This window comes from Pygocentrus nattereri, chromosome 4, assembly GCF_015220715.1.
Source record: "Pygocentrus nattereri isolate fPygNat1 chromosome 4, fPygNat1.pri, whole genome shotgun sequence".
Lineage (NCBI taxonomy): Eukaryota > Metazoa > Chordata > Actinopteri > Characiformes > Serrasalmidae > Pygocentrus > Pygocentrus nattereri.
In genome coordinates this window covers 20,787,863-20,813,394 of record NC_051214.1, presented here as the reverse complement: position 1 = coordinate 20,813,394, position 25,532 = coordinate 20,787,863, and the positions used below count along the sequence as shown (strand labels likewise).

At 41.3% G+C, this 25,532-nt stretch overlaps 1 protein-coding gene across 2 annotated transcripts in view; it reads right to left on the bottom strand.

Annotated features, from left to right (window-relative positions):
* Nucleotides 1-9,960: 9,960 nt before the first annotated feature.
* rxrgb (retinoid X receptor, gamma b) overlaps nt 9,961-25,532 on the bottom strand; it is a 74,519-nt gene continuing 58,947 nt past the window's right edge. For both annotated transcript variants that reach the window (XM_017723735.2, XM_017723737.2), the window contains exons 3-10: nt 21,374-21,509; nt 19,831-20,010; nt 19,411-19,571; nt 16,347-16,476; nt 15,956-16,088; nt 14,303-14,394; nt 11,637-11,742; nt 9,961-10,262 (exon numbers count right to left, since the gene is read on the bottom strand). In XM_017723735.2, the coding sequence (XP_017579224.1) occupies nt 10,115-10,262; nt 11,637-11,742; nt 14,303-14,394; nt 15,956-16,088; nt 16,347-16,476; nt 19,411-19,571; nt 19,831-20,010; nt 21,374-21,509 (1,086 nt within the window). In that variant the 3' untranslated portion in view covers nt 9,961-10,114. The remainder of the gene's footprint in view (nt 10,263-11,636; nt 11,743-14,302; nt 14,395-15,955; nt 16,089-16,346; nt 16,477-19,410; nt 19,572-19,830; nt 20,011-21,373; nt 21,510-25,532) is intronic.

Sequence of the window (25,532 nt, the reverse complement as noted above, 5' to 3'; positions counted from 1 at the left end):
TGTTGTACATTAATGGTAATCTATAGATTATTATGTAAGTGGTTGCAAGACAAATGAAAAATGATTTCTGTATTTATGTGTTTATTTCATCACTGTAGCTTACATGTACATGGTGGGCAAGAAAGTAAAATTTAATCATAAAATGTAGCACAACATTCAGAGGTCTACATACGTATCATAATTAATAATACATGATGTTATCTTTGTCTTAGGTTAAAGATGAGTTCAGGAGGATCACTACAGTCAACCTGGAGCGAACGTTTCTGACAAAGCTGGATTTCTACACTCTTACTGACCATTTTCAAGACAAAGGGTTGGGTTGCAGGCACAAAAATAAGATACCTGTTGGATTCACTTTGTCAGGTAAAGTGTTTCTGTACTTTCACATATGTTTTAATTAATTTCTTTTTTTATGACAAAAGGTAGACTGATGGTCTGAGCATCCATCTTGTGAAATGAAATCAGCCAGGTTTGCACCAATGACAGACTTATTGTGTAGTGTTTTCATCCACAGTTTGTCCAGCTGCCTTGTGCCCAGCACAGCAAGCAAATATGGAAGACCATTTGGGTCTCAACATGTTCATACGATTTTGTTAACATGCTAACATGTAAAGTTTGGTCAAGATAACATGACAGAAAAGTTTTAAGGTTTTGTGCCAATAAGTGGCCTTCAATCAGGTCATAGATGTTTAATGGCAGTGTTTCAAACTTAAAGGCTGTCTCCATACCTTATTCTAAGGGCTTTAGAAAAATGTTGAAATAAAGATGTTGGTTACAGACTTGTCTTTGAAACACACTCAGTATGAATACACTGGTAAAAAAAAGTTTGCTTCTAGCCCTAGTGGACTTTCAAACAAGAGTTTTAAAATGCAGCCTTTTAAGTAAACATCTGATTCAGACAGAACTTCCCTGCTGGAAAAAAATCAGCTTACACCAGTTTTTGAACTCTGGTATGCTAGTCACCTTCAAGCGAAGAGTCAGAGTAGGCCACCAGCACATGCTGGTTTTGAATGCTTTTATGCTGGGATGCTGATCATCAGCATGGGAAGCTAATATGCAAACCATCAAAAAACAGCATGCTTGTTGTGTTTTGCGCACTAAGGCAGCACCAGACCAAAATTCTGGTTTCGCAGGTGAGCAGCTTGTCTTTTATTATTTATTTATTTGTATTTTATTTTATTTTATTATTTTATTTTTTTCAAGCAGGGTTTCTGCCTCAAAATACAGCTGAGTAGCAAATTTTCATTAAGTTTCAGACACAGACAACACCATTTTATATAATTTATATAATGACCAAATATATAATTATCTGAACAGTCATATTATATTCTGAATATAATATGGTGTGTGTGTGGGGTGTGTGTGTGTGTGTGTGTGTGTGTGTGTGTGTGTGTGTGTGTGTGTGTGTAAAAAGGTCATAGTTTCAGGGTCATAATACAAAGTGTTCAGTATACAGTCAAATTCAAAACTTCAAAATATTAAAAAAATCAAATATTTATTTGTAAATATTTATAAATATTTAAGTCCTTCATAAAACAAAACACATACAGCCCCTCCCTTACACACACTCCAAATACTTGGTCTTCCCAAAGGTTTCAATACACACACACTGCCAAAGGTTTGGGCACTGTCTTCTCTTGCTCACTCCAACCACTTGGCAACACCTTAGGTATCAAGAGTAACAGTTAGATGCAACCATCTGTGAAATGTCTTATTTCCTTTTTATGTGTTTTTTTTTTTTTTTTTTTTAAAGAAGACGTAAATGTACTATGCATTTGTTTTAGGAAATACTAGTTCACTTTTTTTTTTTTTTTTTTATAGCAACAGGAAGGTAGGCGAGATGCTGTGATCCGATGCCTGATTCATTTCCTGGGAGAGTCCTGTGAGGAGCTCATTAGACTACCAGGTGAATTTTAGTGTTTTTCCATTTCTTCTTTGACTTCAGATGGTAGTTGTGGATCGTGTTGGGATGTCTATAGGGACTGTTTAATTCTGTTCAGTGTTTTGACCACTTTGCAACTATTTGTGCATTTGGCAGGATATCAGCAAAGACATGATCAAAGATTGCTTTGCTGACCTTGTGATGAAGATCATTGTATTGGCCAGTGCTGCAGCAGAGGAAGGTGCTACCCCAGACAGCGTGATCATTGTTATTGATGGAACTGAGGTACTGGATGGATGTAGAAATCTCACAAATGCCTACCTTCTGCTCATGGGGTTAATCTATTCCTTGAATCTCAGTTATCCTCCTAAGCTGAGATACACATTTGAAGTGTTTCAAAAGATTTTACTTGAGCTGGATGATCTAAAATTTTCTCTAAAAGTTCACACTTTACAGAGAAAACTACTGATGTAAGAATGAAAACTGTCCACTGTGACATTGTACTTGCACTTTTAATTGCTGCAATTTTTATTTTTTATTTTTATTTTGTGCAGCAAATGAGACTTTAGAGTGTTTGATGATTGAAAGATGGATATCATTTTTGTCCTTACACTGTGATACTTAATGCTTGCACTTCCACCATTTGTATTTTTACTTCTGCAGAGCAAGTGAGAATTTACAAACACAGTTGAAAGACGTGCATAATTTTTGTCCTTGCTCTTGTCTTGTATCATAGTTTTACTTGAGCTGGATGTTCAAAATTTTTTTTCTCCAAAAGTTCACTCTTTGTAGAGAAAACTACTGTTGTAAGAATGAAAGTTATACATTGTGACACTCAGCACTTGCACTTTTACACTTCTATTATTGTTTTTTTTTTTTTTTTGCAGCAAGTGAGAATCAGTTTGACAGTTGATTTGAAAGACGGACATAATTTGCCCTTTACTCCTTTGTCTTGTATCCTAGTTTACTTGAGCTGTATGTGTTTTTTTGTGAGTGAGACTTTAGAAACAATGTGACAGTTGTTTTAAAGATTTATATAATTTGTCCTTACTCCTTTTCTTCTATTGTTATTTTTCTTGAGCTATATGTTTTAAAATTTTCTCCAAATGTACATTTTTTTGCATGCCTGACATGCACACATGCACAGCCCCTCTTCATTCACTCAGTCCTCACACTTTTTATGCCTCCCACACATTTTCAGAGACACCTGCCATACATACACAGTGTATCAAAAGATTTTACTTGAGCTGCATGTGATGAAAGATCAATATCATTTGTTTTGTCCTTTTATCTTGTATCCTAATTGTACCATTTTACCCTTTCAATTGTTACTTGAAAATGCATTTCCAATAAGGGTGACAATAAAAAAATATTTAGAATGTTGTCTGTCACTTATTCGCTGTTTTATGGCAATCATCCATCCATCCATCCATCCATCCATCATCTTCTGCTTCTCCGGGGTTCGGGTCGCGGGGGCAGCATCCTAAGCGATGAGGCCCAGACCTCTCTTTCCCAAGCCACTTTCACTAGCTCCCTGGGGGGGATTCCAAGGTGTTCCCAGGCCAGCTGGGCGATATAGTCAAATAGTCAATATAGTAAAGAGCCTGCATCACTGATGACCCAGCACCAATCCGCCTGTCAATCTCCCGCTCCCTTGTACCATCACTCGTGAACAAGACCCCGAGATACTTAAACTCCTCCACTTGAGGCAAGATCTCATCCCCGACACAGAGAGGGATCTCCACCCTTTCCCGCTTGACAACCATGGCCTCGTATTTGGAGGTACTGAACCTCATCCTGGCCGCTTCACACTCAGCTGCAAACCGATCCAGCAAAAGCTGAAGTTCATGGCCTGATGTCCCCAATAGGACCACATCATCTGCATACAGCAGCGATGTGACCTTGAGGTCACCAAATCGGACACCCTCCATCCCGGGGAACACAGTCGAATGCCTTCTCCAAATCCACAAAGCACATGTGGACTGGTTGGGCAAACTCCCATGAACCCTCCAGAATCCTGGAGAGGGTAAAGAGTTGGTCCAGTGTTCCACGACCAAGGCGGAACTCGCACTACTCCTCCTGAATCCGAGGTTCGACTATAAGCCGGACTCTCTTCTCCAGTACCCCTGCATAGACCTTACCAGGGAGGCTGAGGAGTGTGATTCCCCTGTAGTTGGAACACACCCTCTGATCCCCTTTTTTAAAAAGAGGCACCACCACCCCAGTCTGCCAATACACTGGCACCACCCCAATGTCCACGCAATGTTGAAAAGGCGTATCCCCAGACTCTGCCTCCTCACTGGAGAACGTGTCGGTGGGATTGAGAAGGTCCTCAAAGTATTCCTTCCACCGCCCAATGACGTCTTCAGTCAAAGTCAGCAGCACACCATCTCCACTATATACAGTGCTAGTGGCACACTGCTTTCCCCTTCTGAGTCGCCTGACGGTTTGCCAGATTCTTTTCAGAGCCAACTTAAAGTCACTTTCCAAGGCCTCACCAAACTCTTCCCACACCCGGGTTTTTGCCTTGGCAACGACTGAAGCCGCAGATCGCTTGGCCTGTCGATACCTGCCAGCTGCCTCTGGTGTCCTACAGGCCAACCATGTCCGGTAGGACTCCTTCTTCAGCTTGACGGCATCTCTCACCTGTGGTGTCCAACACCGGGTTCGAGGATTACCGCCCCGACAGGCACCTTGCGACAACTACCTGCGACCACAGCTACAGTCAGCCGCTTCAACAATGGAGGAGAACATGGCCCATTCTGAGTCAATGTCCCTGACCTCCCCTGATAACTGGTTAAAGTTCTGACAGAGGTGTGAGTTGAAGATCAATCTGACAGGTTCTTCTGCCAGACGTTCCCAGCAAACCCTCACTATACGTTTGGGTTTGCCATGTCTGACCGGCATCTTCCCCCACCACCTGATCCAACTCACCACCAGACATCCTTGTGTTCAAACATGGTGTTTGTTATGGACAAACTGGTTTGCACAGAAGTCCAAAAACTGAACACCACTCGGGTTCAGATCAGAGAGGCCATTCCTCCCAATCACACACCTCCAGGTCTCACTGTCGTTGCCCACGTGAGCGTTGAAGTCCCCCAGTAGGACAATAGAGTCTCCAGGAGGAGCACTTTCAAGCACCCCTTCCAAGGACTCTAGGAAGGCTGGGTACTCTGAACTGCTGTTCGGTGCATAAGCACAGACAACAGTCAGGACCCGTTCCCCAACCCGAAGGCATAGGGAAGCTACCCTCTTGTCCACTGGAGAAAACCCCAACATACAGGCGCCGAGTCGAGGGGCTATAAGAAGGCCCACACCTGCCCGCCGCCTCTCACCATGGGTAACTCCAGAAAAGAATAAAGTCCAGCCCCTCTCAAGGAGATTGGACCCAGAGCCCAAGCTGTGTGTTGAGGTGAGTCCGACTATATCTAGCCGGTATCTCTCAACCTCGCGCACCAACTCAGGCTCCTTCCCCATCAGTGAGGTAACATTCCAAGTTCCAAAAGCCAGTTTTAGCAACCGAGGATCAGAACGCCAAGGCCCACGCCTTCGGACACTGCCCGATCCACAATGCACCGAACCCCTGCTACTGCCCCTCCCATCGGTGGTGGGTCGATGGGAGGGGGGACCCGGCCGGGCACCATAAGTGAATGCCCGGCCACCAGACGCTCGCTGGCAAGCCCCTCCCCAGGCCTGGCTCCAGGGTGGGGCCCCGGTAACCCTGATCCGGGCAGGGTACACAAGTCCTGCTTTCTTGTTTTCATAGGGGTAATTATGAATCACATTTTGTCTGGCCTGTCACCTAGGACCAGTTTGCCATGGGAGACCCTACCAGGAGCTTTTGCTCCAGACAACAGTAAACTTTAATTGAAAATGTGGTCTGTTAAATTTACTAGCACTTTTTACGTGGAAAAACTTTCCTAAGTATTTTTAAGTAAATCCTACTCAACACTGATTCTGATTCTCTCTCTCTGACTCTCTCTGACTCTCTGATACTCTCTCTGACTCTGATTCTCTCTCTCTCTCTCTCTCTCTCTCTCTCTCTGATTATCTCTCTGATTCTCTGACTCTTTGATTCTCTCTCCCTCTCTCTCTCTGACTCTGATTCTCTCTCTCTTACTCTCTCTGACTCTCTGATACTTTCTCTGACTCTGATTCTCTCTCTCTCGCTCTCTCTCTGCTTCTCTGACTCTTTGATTCTCTCCCTTTCTCTCTCTCTCTCTGACTCTGATACTCCCTCTGACTCATATTCTCTCTCTCTCTCTCTCTGACTCTGATTCTCTCTCTCTCTCTCTCTCTCTGACTCTGATACTCTCTCTGACTCTGATTCTCTCTCTCTCTCTCTCTCTCTCTCTCTCTCTCTGACTCTGATTTTCTCTCTCTCTTTGACTCTGATTCTCTCTCTGATTCTCTGACTCTGATTCTCTCTCTCTCTCTGATTCTCTCTCTCTCGCTGATTCTCTGTCTCTCTGATTCTCTCTTTCTTTGATTCTCTCTTTCTCTCTTTGATCCTCTCTCTCTCTCTGATTATCTCTCTGATTCTCTGACTCTTTGATTCTCTCTCCCTCTCTCTCTCTGACTCTGATTCTCTCTCTTACTCTCTCTGACTCTCTGACACTTTCTCTGACTCTGATTCTCTCTCTCTCGCTCTCTCTCTCTCTGATTCTCTGACTCTTTGATTCTCTCCCTTTCTCTCTCTCTCTCTGACTCTGATACTCCCTCTGACTCATATTCTCTCTCTCTCTCTCTGACTCTGATTCTCTCTCTGATTCTCTCTCTCTCTCTCTCTCTGACTCTGATACTCTCTCTGACTCTGATTCTCTCTCTCTCTCTCTCTGACTCTGATTCTCTCTCTCTTTGACTCTGATTCTCTCTCTGATTCTCTGACTCTGATTCTCTCTCTCTCTCTGATTCTCTCTCTCTCGTTGATTCTCTCTGTCTCTCTGATTCTCTCTTTCTTTGATTCTCTCTTTCTCTCTATGATTCTCTCTCTGACTCTCTGATTCTCTCTCATTGACTCGCTGATTCTCTCTCTCTCTGATTCTGTCTCTCTCTGGTTCTCTCTCTCTGATTATCTCTCTGATTCTCTCTCTCTTTGATTTTCTCTCTTTGATTGTCTCTCTCTGACTCTCTGATTCTCTCTCTGTCTTTGACTCTGATTCTCTCTCTCTCTTTGACTGTCTGATTCTCTCTCTCTCTGATCCTCTCTTTGACTCTCTGATTCTCTCTCTCTCTCTCTGATTCTCTTTCTGCCTCTCTGATTCTCTCTCTTTCTCTTGGATTCTCTCTCTGACTCTGATTCTCTCTTTGACTGTCTGATTCTCTCTCTCTCTCTCTCTGATCCTCTCTTTGACTCTCTGATTCTCTCTCTCTCTCTGATTCTCTTTCTGCCTCTCTGATTCTCTCTCTTTCTCTTGGATTCTCTCTCTGACTCTGATTCTCTCTTTGACTCTCTGATTCTCTCTCTGACTCTGATTCTCTCTCTCTCTCTCTCTCTCTGATTCTTTCTCTTTCTCTCGGATTCTCTCTCTGACTCTGATTCTCTCTCTCTCTGATTATCTCTCTTTGACTGATTCTCTCTCTCTCTCTGATTCTCTCTCTTTAACTCTCTTATTCTCGCTCTGACTCTGACTCTCTCTCTCTGATTCTCTCTCTGACTCTCTGATTCTGTCTCTCTCTCTCTCTCTCTCTGAGTCTCTGATTCTCTCACTCTCTCTGATTCTCTCTCTGACTCTGATTCTCTCTCTCTCTCTCTCTCTCTCTCTCTCTCTCTCTCTCTCTCTGTCTCTGATTCTCTCTCTGATTCTCTGTGTGTGTGTGTATGTGGGTGGGTGTCCTGTAGTGGTGAGGGAGGTGAGCTGGTGACCAGAAGGTGTGGGTTCATATCTCATCCCTGACCGGATCTGCTGATTCTGTCCTTTGGCAGAACATTCACCCTCTCCAGCTCTCAGACCGCGATTGTACAGAACAGCAGGAGCTCAGTGAAGCGAGTATCAGAGCGGAGTGAAGGAAATATACACAATACGCTGTGAAAGCAGCAGGTCAAGAATCCGGTTCTCTGATTTACTTCAGCACAAAATCCTTTTTCCTCAAATGGATGAACAGGACGTGGCCAGGCAGTGAGAGTTCATCATCACCTCATTCACTGTGGTCCTTCGTTCACAGTGGGACTGAATTTAAACACTAAAGCGTGGGGATGGATGGAAGGAAGGTGCTTTCCTTCTTTCTTCCATTTGTTCTTTCCTTCGTTCTTTCTTCTGTTCTTTCTTTCATTCTTTTTATTTTGTTCTTTTTTTTATTTCATTCATTCTTTTTCTTTCGTTTTATTTCATTTGCTCTTTCTTTCATTCTTTTTTATTTCGTTCATTCTTTTTCTTTCGTTGTTTCTTTCGTTTTCTTTCTGTCTTTCGTTCATTTTCTTTTGTTCTTTCTTTCATTTTTTCTTTCATTCTTTCAATCTTTTTCTTTCGTTCTTTCTTTCATTGTTTTTGTTCTTTTTTATTTCTTTCTTTCTTTCATTCTTTTTCTTTTGTTCTTTCTATCATTCTTTCTTTCCTTCTTTTGATCTATTATTCTTTCATTCTTTCTTTCGTTCTTTCTTTTTCTTTCGTTCTTTCTTTTTCTTTCATTCTTCCTTTCGTTCTTTCTTTCCTTCATTGTTTTGTTCTTTCTTTCTTCTCTTTCCTTTCATTTTCTTTCCTTTGTTCTTTCTTTCTTTCCTTTCTTTCATTTGTTCTCTTTCCTTTCTTTCATTTGTTCTTTCTTTCAATCTTTCACTTTCTTTCTTTCTTTCTTTTTTCATTTTCTTTCTTTCATTTATTCTTTCTTTCTTTATCCTGAACTCTGCAGAAGACTATGCTGAAATATAGAAATAAATCTAGACAGATGTTCAAGTACAAGAGAAATAAAAGTATCTATTTCATTATTTACCTGGAATATGAGACACCTGCCATGAGTGGCGCTGAGTGGTGTGATGTGAACTTACAGCACATAGAGAAAACTGACCAACTGCAGACTTCATTCTAAACGAGTGCATCGCGTGATAAGTGGTGTAGAAGTGGATTTAGTGCAGGATGGCGAGCGACATAGCAGCGTTTGAATGTGGCACTGGCTGATGTCGCTGTGGCATATAATGGAAATGAAGTGCTGTAATGAGCCGCTTTCTCCTCCTGAGACCCAGAAAATGAACCTTTGAGAATTTCAGTCATTTTAAGATAAAATAGTCTATTGGCTGGATTTATAGTGGACAACTGGGCGCTGCATATTAATCATGTTGATGTCACATTCCTTGTTTACTACACTGCATCCGACCAAACTCTGCTGCAGCATCAGCGACAACTACAACCTCAGCATCAGTCTTCAAATCCTGATCATCAATGAGCTGCTCAAACTGATTCAGGGCGTCCAGTCAGTTCAGCTTTGGGTGTCATTTGGCAGCAAACTGTTCCACGGTTGGGATAAATCGTAGGTATAAACGGTGACGAATGGGAATGAATTTATTTATAAAAACTCCAGCTGCACTGCTCTGTTTGATCCACTCGCACCAGCAAAACACACACTAACACACCACCACCAGCACCACATCAGTGTTACTGCAGTGTTAAGAATGATCCACCACCCAAATAGGACCTGTTATTAAACATGTAGGACAGCCCTGTGTTAAGCATGGCAGGTGCGCGTTTTCAACACTGTGATTCAGGAGTCAAATCACATTGACATATCGCCACCCAGTGGTCAACACTAGCTGGTGATTGGTGCACGGCGAAAAAACACAATGACCCCACATAAATTTAAATATTTTATTCAGGCAGGATTCTAAACTGCAGTCTTTAGAAATTATGGCATTTTTTTTTGATAAACTTCATCCTTCTTGAATAAAATAAATGCTCTTTATTGCATTGTTTTGCTGTTAGAATGGACACCTGAAATCATCTATTTACACAGAGAAAAAATTCTTCTCAAAACAAATCTATTCAAATTTATTTTGACAGTGAACTCGGGGAGCTTTCCTGCCCCTCCCTCCCTCCCTCCTTAACCCCCCCACCCCCCCCCCCCCCCCAACTCCTCCCAACCCCCACCCCCCCCCCTACAAATTTCTCACATCAGTAAATAATTTGTGCTTGGTACAAAATACGTAGCTTACATCCTCGATCAAGTTCATCAAAGTTATATCAATTATTATTACATGGGTGTATGTACAAAAGAAGTGGCAGTGGGGGGGCGGGGCTTGTGTCATGTGATCTGGTGGGGCGCTTCCAGCATCTCCATGAGGAAGGTGTCTATGGGCGTGTCTCCGATCAGCTTGAAGAAGAAGAGGTGCTCCAGACACTTCAGACCGATGGAGCGCAGCGCGGGGAGGCGCAATAAGAGCTTAGCGAACCTGCCAACACACACACACACACACACACACACACAGAGGAGTATGAATGCTGATCTCCAGTCAGTTCAATATGCCTATCAGAACAGAGTGATACTCACTGGCCACTTTATTAGAAACACATACCAAACAAAAAAAAAATCCTTCTTTTCTAAGACTTGGCAAGATCACCTTAAAGGGGAAGTCCACTGATTTTTCAAAACATTTCTGCTACATCAAATGAAAAGATGTCAACATGAGGATTGAAGTTTGGTGAGAGTGGTTTGGTGTGAAATGCTTCTTTCGAAAAATACAGAGTCAGAATTGTACACAGTGGTGGTGACAGGAACGAGACCTCCACCTCTAAATTCCCCCTAATTGGTGCTGTTCATACCACAAAGCAGAGGTATTTAATTACAATTCAATAAGGTCCAGTTAGAGAAAATATCCTCAAGCAAAGGTCCGGAACATCATAACATCATAATGTCTAACTTGTATTATTGTATCATATACTGTTTACTGAAGTAGTCGAGTAGGAATAGCAACATCTTATACAGCCAACAACTGAATATCAGATCAAATAAAGTCCAGTTCAGTCGGATTTCAACAACATTTACTGTCAGTTTTCTCTTTTTAGAGCACGACATATAAAATAACTTCCTTCTGACTCACTTTCTTCTCGGACTGCTGTTTCTTGCCTCGTCCCTCCCCTGTGTGGTGTCACTCACTCAAGTCTCAGAGCTCATTGTATTGCACAGATCTGATTGGCTGAGTAGCATCACGTGTGATATTTACAACGCATGTGACTGGTCTGTGAGTCTTCTGGGTGCTAAAGCTACCGTAAAGGCTAGAAAAGCTATGCCGATTAAAACAGGACCACCCCATCAAAAATAAATAATTCTCCATAGTTTATCAGTTACAGGTCCAGGTCTGCATATGACAGTGTCTGGGTCCAGACTCGGACTGCGGTCCGCCTGTTAGTGACCTCTGCCATAAAGGTTCTTTGTCTAGGTGTTCAGTTACAGAGCGTGGGTCATTTGCTGTCATGGACTCCCCCTATATGACCAGATATTACACTACATGTCCATAAGTTTGTAGACATTTGTTTATGTTTATGCGACATTTATTCTCAAATCAAGGGTATTAATAGTTTTCAGTCTACTCTTCTGGGAAAGCTTTACACTAGATGCTGGAACATTGCTGTAATGATTCGATTGCATTCAGCCACAAGAGCAATACTGAGGTCAAGAACTGATGTTGGAGGACTAGTTTTGGTTCACTCCAACTCATCCTAAAGGATTTTGAATGAAGCTCCATCATTCCAGACAACGCAGCTTCACTGCTCCACAGCTTTATACCCCTCCAGAAAGCTTGTCCACAGCCATTATAATGCAGTACCTGCCGGGTTGGTCGGGGTATTTCTGCTTGGTGTAGGACTCCAGAGAGGCGTAGACCTTCTCCCTGAGCCGCTCCACCTCAGATGGGTTAGAGAGGCCTTTGGCATCTGCAAGCACAAAGAACAGCCATGCTCAGACTGGTGAGACCCTCCTGTAACATTTACACTTCTGTTTCTTATAGAGGAAATCAGGAAATGTTTAAGGAAATGTCCGTGTCCTCTCTTCACCACTAACTGATTCATATTCACAAACGTACAGAAGCCACAGAGATATTTTAAAATATAGTTTTAAATATTAAAAAGGAATAAACTGCTTTGGAAACGTATCTGGAATGCCTTCATGCTCTTCAGTCTTAAAAAAGATGGCTTTCCAAACGTTCTTAAGTCAAGAAAATGGTTCTATATAGAATTTCTACAGAACTTGTATATATAGAAACATTCAAAGACCCCCTTGCATGATTTAAGTGCTCTTTACATCACAAAACATCCTTCAGATTGTTGGAGAATGTGCTGGTTCTACATAGAGCCTTTTTGAAAATGGTTCTATCTAGTACCAAAAAGGGTTCCGATACAGTTAAAGGCCAAAGAACCCTTGTTTGGTACTCTATAGAACCCTTTTTGCCAGTGTTTATTAAAGGGGGATTCCAGTGATTGTTAAATTTGTGCATGATTGAATGGTTCAGACATGAACAAGTCATTCACAGTGGTTTGATTTACTGTTCAAAATAACCAGTGAACCTACACGTCTCTTCTGAGGTTTTCTACGTGATGTTGATGATGGCAGAATAGTGGAATATATGAAAATATTTTAAAAATGTTTGTTTGGATAGTATTTGGCTCTGTCTTATATCAGGGGTCCACAACAGCAATGGATTTGTAAAGAGTAAAAATAAAATAATCCTCCTTTACAGTAAAATAAAGCTTTGCTGATCATTCAACGTTGGAGTTAATGTAGAACTGATCCACCCTTTAACCCTGAAGGTTGGCGCACAGACTACTGGTCACCATAGTAACACAGACAATCTAACCTAACTAGTAGCAAATAAAACAGCAAAGAGAGAGATTTAGCTCAAGCATTGATGATTTGGAGACGAATTGACAAACACTAAAAAGTCATCAAATTTTCATGTTCCACCTTAAATGGTGCGGGATGGAGCGGGAAAACACAAACAAGCAGCTGGTGAATGAGAAGCGAATTCAGCTTCATAAAAAGTCAAACGTTGAGAGACATTTTTTTAAGAAACTGTTCTACTTTTGCTGAAAAGTTTCCTGCTGGAGATGTGAGAAATGCAGCTATAGCTGAGCTAAAGCTTAAAACAGAGCAAAGTAAGTCTGTGTTTATGTTTACATTTTTTTTGTCTATACTGGGACATGAGTGTATACTGAGACCTATTTACAAGATGGTGAAATGTTACTTTAATAAAATGGACATGAAACGTGGCTCCCAAGTTGGTTAGATTTTTGTTGAAACTTGACAAAATGGCTCTTTTTAACATTTAGGTTACTGACTCCTACTTTATATGTATCTCTCCACCATGCTGTCTTTAAAAAATAGTTTTTAGACAAAAACCCTGTCTCAAAACAATAAACAATGGCTGTGTTTTACAGGCAAAGATGTTTGCCAATCCGACTGAATACAGATTCAGACTGAGGTGTTTACTTGTGCACTCTATTCAACAATCTGATGTAAAATCTTCGTTTACATGCTCACTACAAGTAATCCAATGCAAAATGGCGCGCCTGCGTGGAGAACCACTTAGTGCAGATGTTACCACGACAGCAAACATCACGTGAGTCCAGTCAGAGTGAGATGAGCAGCAGTGAGCAGTGCTTGTGTTTTTAATTGCTTTAAGCTGATGTCAGACTCAGGAAAACCTCCTTCGCATGTGCTTATTAAAGAAGGCCGAGAGGAAGACGTCGTGTTCTGAGACACATAAGCTGGACGTCCGTCCTACCGCCGTCTTTTAAAGATCAGAGCATAAACTTTGTCTCCTCTGCAGACTAGTTTCTGCTCTGCTATGCTGAACAATATAAACTCTTACTATGACGCGACGCACATGCAGAACGTACTTAAACTTTGCGATAGGGAATGTAATCAGATACAGGAGTTTACATGGATATTATTCTTCGATTTAACAGATTATTTAGAGGTTCACCCACCTCAATCATTCAGATAGAAATTGTATTCTGAATGGCCTCAATCGGACTAGACTATTCCGACTGAGGTGTTTACATGGACATATTCTATTCCAATTCAGCTATTAGTCAGATTATTAACGGATTATTAGCCTGCATATAAATGTGGCTAATGTCTCAGGGATCATGCAGCACCCACATAATTTCAATCATGGCTTTCTGTGAGGGAGCTTTTAGAGGTATTAACTGCTTATTGATTCCTATCACCACCGCTGTGGCCAAGTTTCTCTTGAACAGACTTGTTTCTTAACCATTTAATTATGTAGACATTTTAAGAAATCAATGAAATTCCTCTGCAATAGTCACTTATGACAGAACCATTCTTTACAAAATCGGTGCCTAAGAGTGATGCTATCACAGATAAGGGGATTTTAGGGGCTGTTAGGTGTCTGGTCCATTAGCATCCCTACCTGTGATAAAATGACTTTAATGCACGGTCTCTTGAGATTTACTGCTTTAGTGCATCACTGACCTGGGTTAAACAGGACAATGGCTCTCAGGCAGCCCAGCTCTGTCTTATCCATCTGCATGTCCTTCATCTTAGACACCAGCTCAGTCAGCACCCTGTGAAACACATATACTTATAATTTAGACTACATGGAAGATCTACAGAACACCCAGAGAAAGAATGAAGATACAGCCAAACTGTACCTGCCAAATGAGAAACAAGAATAACATCTACAAACATCTACAGATCAGCATAGACATGAACGAAGAGGCTCGTAGAACAGCAATGTTAGCATTGTCAAAGTCACTCATCTGTTTATATGTTATAGTTAGGGCTGGGCGATAACACGATAACCATAATTAATCGCGATATAACTTTTCCTGGATAGAGTGATAAGAAAAGTTCAATAAATCGTCGATATAATACAACATTTTCACAATTACATACTCAGCGAAAGTCCTGGTGGTGTTTTCTACTGCAAGGAAAGCGACACTACTCTGCTGTCGTCAGGAGAGGGCACACTTCCGAGTCTGAAATGTGGAGTTATGCATTCCCTGTTTGTGTGGCGAACCAGCGATCTTTTCTCCTGTGATAAGTGGTGTAGCTGTAATCACCTACAGTGAACTCATCTCTTTCCTAACATCCTAACAAGATTTAGCAGTGTTAAACACTGTTCCACACAACTACAGCACTGTTACAGCGCTCAGACATATTTTAGTAGTAGTGCATTCCCAAACAACGAAAGTGAAAGAAAGAAGTGGGTTCATGTGAGTTAACAGCCCTGATTTAAACGACAGTAAACTGAGGAGGCTGTGAGGCATTGGAAAGTGGGAGAAGTCTTTCCAGGCTAGCTGTTTTTAGCAGTTGCACAACACGGTGAATTGATGATATTGTAGATCAGACAAGACAGAAAAGCCCTGCTTTCAGTTTAAGCATTCCTAAAAGGAGGACTCTGTTTGTCTGGTGTTAGATATATTGGCTCATCCCTTAAACTACTATGATAGAGTAGAGAAACCCAGTCGTCTGATAGCTGGTGTCTGAATACTGTGATATGCTCTGATATGGATGTGGTAGGACTGATGGCAGTAAGGCGGTGTGATCCATCTCTGACCTACCGAGTCAGATAATGTTTGCTGTTCATTGTTGAGAAACTAAACAGTTTAGCTGTTTTTGGCCACTTGTTTAGCCTTTGTAACGGGACAGCCGAGCCTCGTCACCAGACAGATAAAAATAATCTGTTCTTAAATTCTAACTATTATAAAAACTGCAGCCGTGCTTTTCCAGCTGGTAAAAACAGCTCACCAGACTTCTCCCACTGTCCCATAACAGATTTGTGAAATTTTCCACTGTTTGAGTGTTTATCATGTTCTGACCATAAAGGATAGTTTAAAACAGCGATTAACCAGCCAGGAGCAAAAATTAGCCTTCAAACTTTAAAGAAATAATGATTTGACATTTATCGCGATATGTATCGATATCGAACGATATAAATTTTGTTTATGGTGATAACACATTTTGGCCAGCTCTAGTTATAGTATTAAAAAAATGGAACTATTGTCACATTGTACAACAATAATTATTAGCATTAGTAATTTTTGAATCACATTTCCCTCAAATGATGACAAAGTTAGTTGTCAAAGGCCAAAACAGGGTGAAGGTGCACGAGTGGGAGCTGACCTGTCGAAAATGGAGCCCACACCTGCACTATGGGCGCTGCTGCGGTGTACGTGGAGGCCAGTGGCCAGCAGGATGCCATCCTTCACTGTGACTGAGCGGTGCGAGAACGAAGCGATGAGCAGCTCGTTCCAACCTGAGAAAAAAGCAACGCATGGATGAGTCGTCATTTTCTCAGTGTTTGAGTCACTGTCTGTAAACAGCTCTTCATTAGCGGAGCAGCGTGATGATCTGTGGAACTCGTCCAGGACCGAGTGTGAAATGTCTGACCAGCAGAGGTCAGCGTTCCTGAATGACTGTTTCAGGAAACATACAGATGAAAGGGTCTTCACTGACAGCAAACCCCGACTCGCCACTGACCACACATGACGGTGAGGGTGCATGTGTTGCCTACCTGCCCGCAGCAGAATGACCTGATCATCCAGGGGCAGTTCAGAGAAGTGCGGTATCCTTTTTGCCCATTCTACCAGTGTGAAGAGCTGTTTGTCTGCTGCCTGGCAGATATTAGTGACCGGGTCGTTTGTCTGACAAGAAAAAGAGAGAGAGACTTATATAATTATGCACTTGTAATATTTTAGACTTTTTATCAGAGGTTTAACTGAACATATACATGTTTATTACAACATACACCGATCAGGCATAACATCATGACCACCTCCTTGTTTCTACACTCATTGTCCATTTTATCAGCTCTACTTACTGTATAGCTGCACTTTGTAGTTCTACAGTTACAGACTGTAGTCCATCTGTTTCTCTGATACTTTGTTAGGCCCCTTTTACTCTGTTCTTCAGTGGTCAGGACCCCCATGGATCCTCACAGAGCAGGTACTATTTGGCTGGTGGATCATTCTCAGCACTGCAGTAACACTGACGTAGTGGTGGTGTCATTGTGTGTGTTGTGCTGGTTTGAGTGGATGAGACACAGCAGTGCTGCTGGAGTTTTTAAACACTGTCCACTCACTGTCCACTCTATTAGACACTCCTATCTTGTCAGTCCACCTTGTAGATGTAAAGTCAGAGAAGATAGCTCATCTGCTGCTGCACAGTTTGTGTTGGTCATCCTCTAGTCCTTCATCAGTGGTCACAGGACGCTGTTGGCTGGATATTTGGGTGGTGGACTCTTCGCAGTCCAGCAGTGACACAGAGGTGTTCAAAAACTCCAGCAGCGCTGCTGTGTCTGATCCACTCAGATCAGCGCAACACACACTAACACACCACCGCCATGTCATTGTTACTGCAATGCTGAGAATGATCCACTACCCAAATAGTACCTGCTCTGTGAGGGTCCATGGGGGTCCTGACCACTGAAGAACAGGGTAAAAAGGGGGTAGCAAAGTATCAGAGAAACAGATGGACTACAGTCTGTAACTGTAGAACTACAAAGTGCACCTATAGAGTAAGTGGAGCTGATAAAATGGACAATGAGCGTAGAAACAAGGACAAGGAAACAAGGCGGTCATAATGTTATGGTTGATCAGTGTACATATTAAAACACTCAAATATGGACATGTTTTGAGACAGATGCGTGGGACTAATCCATTCAGAGTTTTAATGCTATTGGCAAAAACATGTTATAACACACAGAAAGATAAGAAAATGTTTGTGTGTTATACACGCACACAAAAAAGCCTGTTTTATGAAGATAATTAATTAAAGAAAAGGAAAGTAAAAGACTATTAATGGAAACCAAAGCACCTATGCCCAGTGCTCTAATATTAATGTTACTTAAGGCTTTGAGCTGGTCACATCAGCACAGTTTAACTTAAACGGCAGTATGAAATTAAAATAATAAATATAAAAAAAGAAAATTTTATGCCAGCTGATATAATCAGTTGTGGGAATTTTTAGCTCCTTAAAATAAAAATCTGCCACAAATCTTTCCAATCACAGAGGTTCTTATTACTCCTTGATTAGATTTAAACTACATAAGTATTCATGTCTAATTACATCATTCTATAGTAAGTATGTAACAACTAACATTTACCCCTTTAAACTACAGGCTTTTTACACCCTAAGGCTCGTTAATCCTTACATAAAACACAAGGCAAACTGGCTGAGTAATTCTTAATCCTTGTGTGGTGTTCAGGTCTGTGGGACCTGTTTTTAAAGTTTACCAGAAGAAAAAATGATGTGATTTATTATGACTTCTTGACCTTTCAGCATCTTCACTCTGTTAACCCCCCACACATTTATATTACACATGTGGTGCTGGGCTGAACCCACAGGGAGTAAAAGTGTGGAGGTGCTGCGTCCTTCACTCTGTTCTCCTCCTACATGGCCTGCTGTTAGTGTGTGTGCATGCGTGTGTGCGTGTGTGTGTGTGTGAGGGTGGACAACATGGACAGGCTGCTGACTGGCTACTGCTGCTAAAGTAGAACCCTACATTGGCCACTTGTGATACTTTTAACATCTGGTATTTTTACATAAATTGTTGTGTCTGTATTGATTTAAAAACAATAATGTGGTGGATCCACCAGACCACTGAGTAACAAACACATCAACACCACACAAGGGTTAAGTTGTAGAAGCCTGGGCCGTGGCTATAAGGGGTAATCACTTCACATTCTGTACTGTAAGGTTCACAAGTCCTCACTTTTGTCTTTCTCTGTTTCTTCTGACCCCTTAACATCCCGGTTTATGACGTACTAAGGCTCATTATTCAGGAACTACAGGCACTTCAATGTAAACTAGCTGAGCTGTTCTGAGGTTTCAGAAGTGGAACCCGGTGGACTCTGAACAGTCAAGGGCTTTGTTTTTTATGTCTGCAAAACAAGGTTGTACATACAAAAATACCAAAAATTAATTAGAAATTCTCAATAGATGAGAAAATGTAGGAAGGTAATTCAAGACATATATGTCATGGGAGACCTGGGAAGGTTTCACATCAACTTGTCCTCACTACACATGCACTGTTAGAAATAAAGGTGCTGTGCAGGTACGTTTTTCGTTCATCAAGGTACAAACAATGTAAAAGTTCCCTCAAAGGTACAGCAGTGGTCTGACTGTGAACCTTAAATAAGTTTTTCCAGGTGAAAAGTTCGTATTTGTATGTTTTCATAACCAAATGTTTTAAAACAAAACAGTAGAATAAAAGCCTGGAGGCAAGGCGGAGTGTGTGGAGTCAGCTTACAGCGTAGAAAAAATTATTTCAGAGGATTATGGTTATGTTCCCTGGCTAAAGGTACTGAGATGTAACCCTGAGGGTCCCACCCCAGTGACAAGAGAGAGTGTGGCATGCTGTTGGATATAGTGGGTAACACCTCCTTCTACGCTGTAAACTGGGGTTCAATCCCCTGCCTGGGTAAGCACACTACACTATAACAATAAGAGTCCTTGGGCAAGACCTAACACCTTGGCCTACCTGTGTAAGTCGCTCTGGATATGTGCATCTGCCAGATGCCATTAATGTAAATGCTAGCTTTATTAGTAGCACAGCACACAAAAGTTATGTTACTTACAGAGTTGCCGGGACTGCCGTCCGTCTGTGTTTCTGTTTTGGGTTCTACCGCGAGCTCCGCATCAAGGATCTTCTCCACTGGCATTTCTTCATTAAAAGTGCTTGTCGACTCCACCTCGTTATCGCTCTTCTCCCTCCCACGCTGCCTCTCTTCCTGAACCGCTATATAGAGATATGTACAAAGAAATGCATTAAACGTATAAAATCTTCTACCTCCAAAATTTTAACTTTACAGAAAAGAACCTGTTCAACTTGGATATAAAAATATTTTACATTGTTTTTGGTCCGTTTTAACACAAGGCAAAGGTTTCTTTGTGATGTTATATAATGCAGCTTTCTATGCTACGTCCATATGGACCTCTACTCTGGCACGTTTGATAGACACACACCCACCAAGACTTATTTAGACACACACACCCACCTTCCCTCTTCATGCCCATAGCCAGGCACTTCTGGTAGCGGCAGTACTGGCAGCGGTTGCGCTGCCGCTTGTCGATCAGGCACTCCTTGCTGTCTCGACACGTGTAGGTCAGGTCTTTCCGGATGGTCCTCTTGAAGAAGCCTTTACAGCCTTCACAGCTGTACACGCCGTAGTGTTTTCCTGCATTAACAAACAGCCAAAAACCACAAACAGACGTCCATGAACCCCATTCATAAACAGCAGTGTTACCTACAGTATTACTACAGTCAGGTGTAATGATAAGTAATAGAGATGTTAATAATGAACAGTTAACCTTAAAAAGGTCATCTAATTTCTGATAAACGGTTTTGAATAGGCAGGTTTTTCATTCAGCTTATCCACATGAGGGCGCAAGAGTGCAACTTGGTCCGGCAGCCCTACTTAGTGACACAACTCTGGGTTTTCTGGGCCTCTTTTTAATTGCTTTTTATAATTTCTTCTCACTCACTTCAACTCACCATTCGGATGTGCAAGAAACTTATGTTACACAAGTGGCCACTTGCGGCAGATTGGGAGGACGGCCAGAAACATTACTGAACAACAATCCACTGAAATTATATTTCACACCCCGTCTTGTCTCCAGGCTTTTATTTTACTGTTCTGTTTTAAAACAATCGGTTATGAAAAGATACAAATACAAACTTTTCACCTGGAAAAACTGATTTAAGGTTCACAGTCAGACCTTAAATCCACTGCTGTACCTGTAAAGGGACATTTACACTGTTTGTACCTTGATGAACGAGAAATGTACCTGCACAGCACTTTTATTTCTACTAGTATAGAATTATGTTGTAGTGTCCTTCTTCTTCTTGTTGTATTAGCCTTGTAACTTTCAGCGTACTAACTAACCAGCTGCCTGAGTAAAGTGATTAAGTTGCATTAGCAGTCATGTAGAACATATGGGATAATTTGTAACCTAAAGCCCAGCAAATCAACGGCTGTGTTAAGCATTGTCAAGCACTTGACCATCTATGGCTTATAAACAGCTATTTTTGGGTGTGTAAAGTGAAATATGTCAGTGTGCCACAGTTTCAGGGCAAGTTCTGATGAAGCTGATGAAGTCAACACCTGTGTTCACTTGGTTCCTCAGCCCACCGTTCATTTGAGCCAATAAAGTAAAGGAAGTGCGCTTAGGGATGCCCCCGGCGGGGAAATAAGACCAAGTGGCCAAGGGCTTGCTACGCTGGTATTGACATGGCGGCTGGAGCTCTGGAGTCTGATTCTCAGCTCTGGACTCCTGATGCTGGAGTAGTCAACTCCTTGACTCCACTTAATTTTAACCGATATTATCAGAGCTGTTCATGAACAGATACAGCAGAGATGAAACTGCAGCTTGTAGTTTACAGCATGATCATAACTAGGAGATTTAGCCACATGGCACAGGGCCCAGTGACTTTTTTAAGAATTTACACCTCTTAACTGTAGCCTTAAGCTTATAGCTATAATGAAAAAGCTTTGAAGCTCTCTCTCCCCCTCTCTCATTCTATCTCTCTCTCTCTCATACCTGAGGAGCGGTCTCCACAGATGGCGCAGATGTGTTTGGACATGGATCCAGGGCTGGTGCACTGGTAGCCAAGCGGCGGCAGACCAGGAGGAGGTTTAACATCCTCTGAGCTGCTCACACTGCTCAGAGAGTTCATCTGCAGGAGCACAGGAGAGGGAGAGAGACAGAGAGAAAGAGAGAGAGACAGAGGGAGAGAGAGAGAAAGAGAGAGGAGAGAGAGAGAGGAGAGACAGAAAGAAAGAGAGAGAGAGAGAGAGAGAGACAGAGAAAGAGAGAGAGACATTAAAATTTGAACTCAATGCACCCACCAACGCTATCAATGGATTCCACAACATTTATTTCAATATCTGGATGTGGAATTTTTTTCTTTGATATATATATATATTTAGTTTTATGGAAAAACAGTATTTCAGAAAAATCTGGGTCCGAGCCCCCATGCACGTGGCTAAGGGCGACAGTGGCAAGGAAAAACTAAGAGCAGCAGGAAGAAACCTTGAGAGGAACCAAGACGCAAAAAGGGAACCCATCCTCCTCTGGTGGACAACAGACAGCAAACAGCTTTAGTATAAAATATTAAAATACAGACATGGGGAAAAACAGGTGAAGCAGTGGTTAAAATTAGGTAGTTTGAGTCTTTGCTGCAGTAGCAACATATATATATATATATATATATATGTGTGTGTGTGTGTGTGTGTGTGTGTGTGTGTGTGTGTGTATATACACTGCTCAAAAAAATAAAAGGAACACTCAAATAACACATCCTAGATCTGAATGAATGAAATATTCTCATTGAATACTTTGTTCTGTACAAAGTTTAATGTGCTGACAACAAAATCACACAAAAATCAACAATGGAAATCAAATTTATTAACCAATGGAGGCCTGGATTTGGAGTCACACACAAAATTAAAGTGGAAAAACACACGACAGGCTGTCGACAGGCAAAGTATTCAATGAGAATATTTCATTCATTCAGATCTAGGATGTGTTATTTGAGTGTTCCCTTTATTTTTTTGAGCAGTATATATATATATATATATATATATATATATATATATATATATATATATATATATATATATATATAAAAACACACACACACACACTCAGACACACACACACACACACACACACACACGTAGATGATGTATTAACTTATTGTCATCTGGGTGAGCACTGATGGGCTCTGGTAGTCAGAAGTGGACAAAGGCATTCTGTATGTAAATCAGCAGATGAAAGAAAACTTTGCCAAAACCAAAAATGACAATCGTGGAAAACTCTGTTTCAAATAAATGCCACTTGGTTTGACATTTTATGGCACAAATGGAATCAGAGTCAGAATCAATTATTCACCAAGCACTGAATTTCTCTTGGTGCATGCATGCATACTGAACTGACCAGACAAATGCACAGGCTATTAAAAAATATTAAATAAATACACAAAAACAAAAATAAAATAAAAAATAAAAGAACAACTGATCAATAAAAGTCAATAATAAATACTAAAATTAACCAAGGAACAAATAAAACAAACATGAAAACATTAATAATAGAGTAGAAATGAAAGAGAAATGTGAAATGAGCTGAAGAGATAATATAACCCTAACTCCAGTAACCAAACAGAAATGGATTTGCACTTTTTTAAAAAATGAAATGGGAAGGGGTTTTAATGCTTCAACAAATCAGGGCTGCTTTCTTGGTCCTGTAGTTTAGTCCCCCTGTTCTCTAGTCTTCCCACAAAGTCGAGACAGTTTGCCTCTGAAAATGCCTGTTTTTAAAGGGTGCTCTACCAAAAGCAGCCAGCAGATGGCAGATATCTTACACATTCTCCCCACAGAAAAGTGTGTCAAATCATTTCATCAGCAACACGATTTACACCTCCACTGCCAGCTCCACTTTCACCCCGTGTCCTTCACACGTGGGCTGTGAGCGAGGGCGTCTGCCTTACTGTGGCATGAGAAAGTAAGCTTTAACAAGTCTGAGACCACGGAGACAACGTATCTATTCATCCCTTTCTAATTTAATCCGTTTTTATTACGAATTACATTGCCAGTGTAATAATTTGAGTTGACATGTAGAATCCTTGAATGTTTACATGACTTTCTGAATGTCTTAGTATTTCTTATGTCCTTCTTTTGCTTTAATGACAGCGTGCACTAAAGCATGGACTCATCAGTAGATCAAATCCCCCCTGAGAGTCATCGGAATACAAGCTTCAATGGAAGAAATAAGAATGAAAATAAAACCTGACCTTTTGGTTCAAAGTTCATAATTTCACAGATCTGCTTTAATTTGAGTAGAGAGCTAAAAATAATGCAGAACTTTGAATATTTAATCTTCGTTTTTATTGTCTTTGACATTTTTCATGATTCTAAAACTTTCCATTATTTCCAAGTTTAAATAATAAAAAAAAAAAATACTAGATCTTCAAAGTGTTCTGAGTTTCGAGTTTTTTGTGACAGAGTCTTTCTTTTATTCAATTTAAGAAAATATGTTGATTGAAAGATTCACTCATTCCAAGTATTTATTTAGGCTGAATAAAACTAGTTCAATTGATTGTAGCTACATGAAGTCATTTTTTGAAGTAGATCTGACGAGAGACTTTTTACAGTGTAGGAGGTCTAAGACCTAAATCAAAGATCAGAACATCATCATCATCATCATCATCATCATCATCATCATCATCATCATCGTCGTCGTTGACCGCTTAATCCAGATAGGGTCGCGGTAGCAGTTGGGAGAGCAGAGAATCCCAGATGACCCTGCAACTTCCTCCAGCTCATTCCCAGGGACCCCAAGCCGCTCCTAGGATGACCATATTCCGGTAGGCCGTGCCTGGTACACCCCAACCGGGAGGCGTCCAGGGGGCATCCAAATCAGATGCCCGAACCACCTCACCTGGCTCCTCTCAATGCGGAGGAATAGCGGCTCTACTCCGAGCTCCTCCCGGATGGCCGAGCTCCTCACCCTATCAAACAGTGTGTAGCCTGCCACCCTGCGAAGAGGCTCATTTCTGCCGCTTGTATTTGTGATCTCAGTCTTACCCACAGCTCATGACCACAGGTGAGGGTCGGGATGTAGACCAACAGAGAGCTTTGCCTTACGGCTCATTACTGCTGCCGCCTGTCCCAGCCTGCTGCCGATCTCACGATCGAAGATCAGAACACTTTCAGCTAAATCACATCACACAATTGTAGTTATTTGTGAAGATAAATTCAGGATTCTTTTACTAGTGTATGCATTATAGTATGCAGTGTAGTGCACACATATGCATAGAGCTGGAACAATATATCGGTTGGTTGACAACATATTTACCAGTATTGGAAAAAATAATCACTGATAATTAGGGACGTTTTGGTGTTCTGCACATGAGCAACATGTGTACGACACGTATATCTGTGCTACAATTAACTAAACCCTAACATTAACCTTAGTGACCCTGAGAAAACCACACTGGCTCTTTTACTTTAGCAAATAAAAGCTGCATTTTTATGAAAAAAATAAAAGATGTGTTTCCTTGTGTGGGCCATTCAAATATCGGTCGCATCAGAATGTTCATGTTTTTCTGTGCTTCTGAGCATTAACTGGTCCCCACAAAGATCATGCGCGCACACACACACATACACACACACACACACACACACACACGAACAATTACATCAGTGCTCTTTAACCTAAAGGAAAAATTAAGAGATTTTTCAAATGTTCTGTACTATTGATTAATTGAGATATTAAGTCCTTCATAATGTTTTGCTGCGAACGAAATTGTGTGTATCTACTGTCAAACCAACTGACCTCTGGGTCTGAGCTGACTAGCGCAGGACAGCAAAGAAAGCAAAATAGCGTTTCTCATTACTGTTTAAATAATCTGATGAAGGGGAAGTCCATCAGTTTTTCAAAAGATCTGCATAATCAAATGGTTAAGATGGTTATTCAGAGTAGTTTGGTGTGAAATGCTCCATTTTTAAGAAAGTTAGTGGTGGTGATAGGAACCAGATGTCTGAAGAGTTTAATGACTCTTAAAACTACATCACAGAAAATGTTTACATGAAATAGCTATGAATACACTGTCCGATTGCACAAAACACTGTTTTACGCAAGCTTTGAGAGCTTTTAGCCTAAAATGTATTTCTTAAAATGCACTCATGGCATATATCTG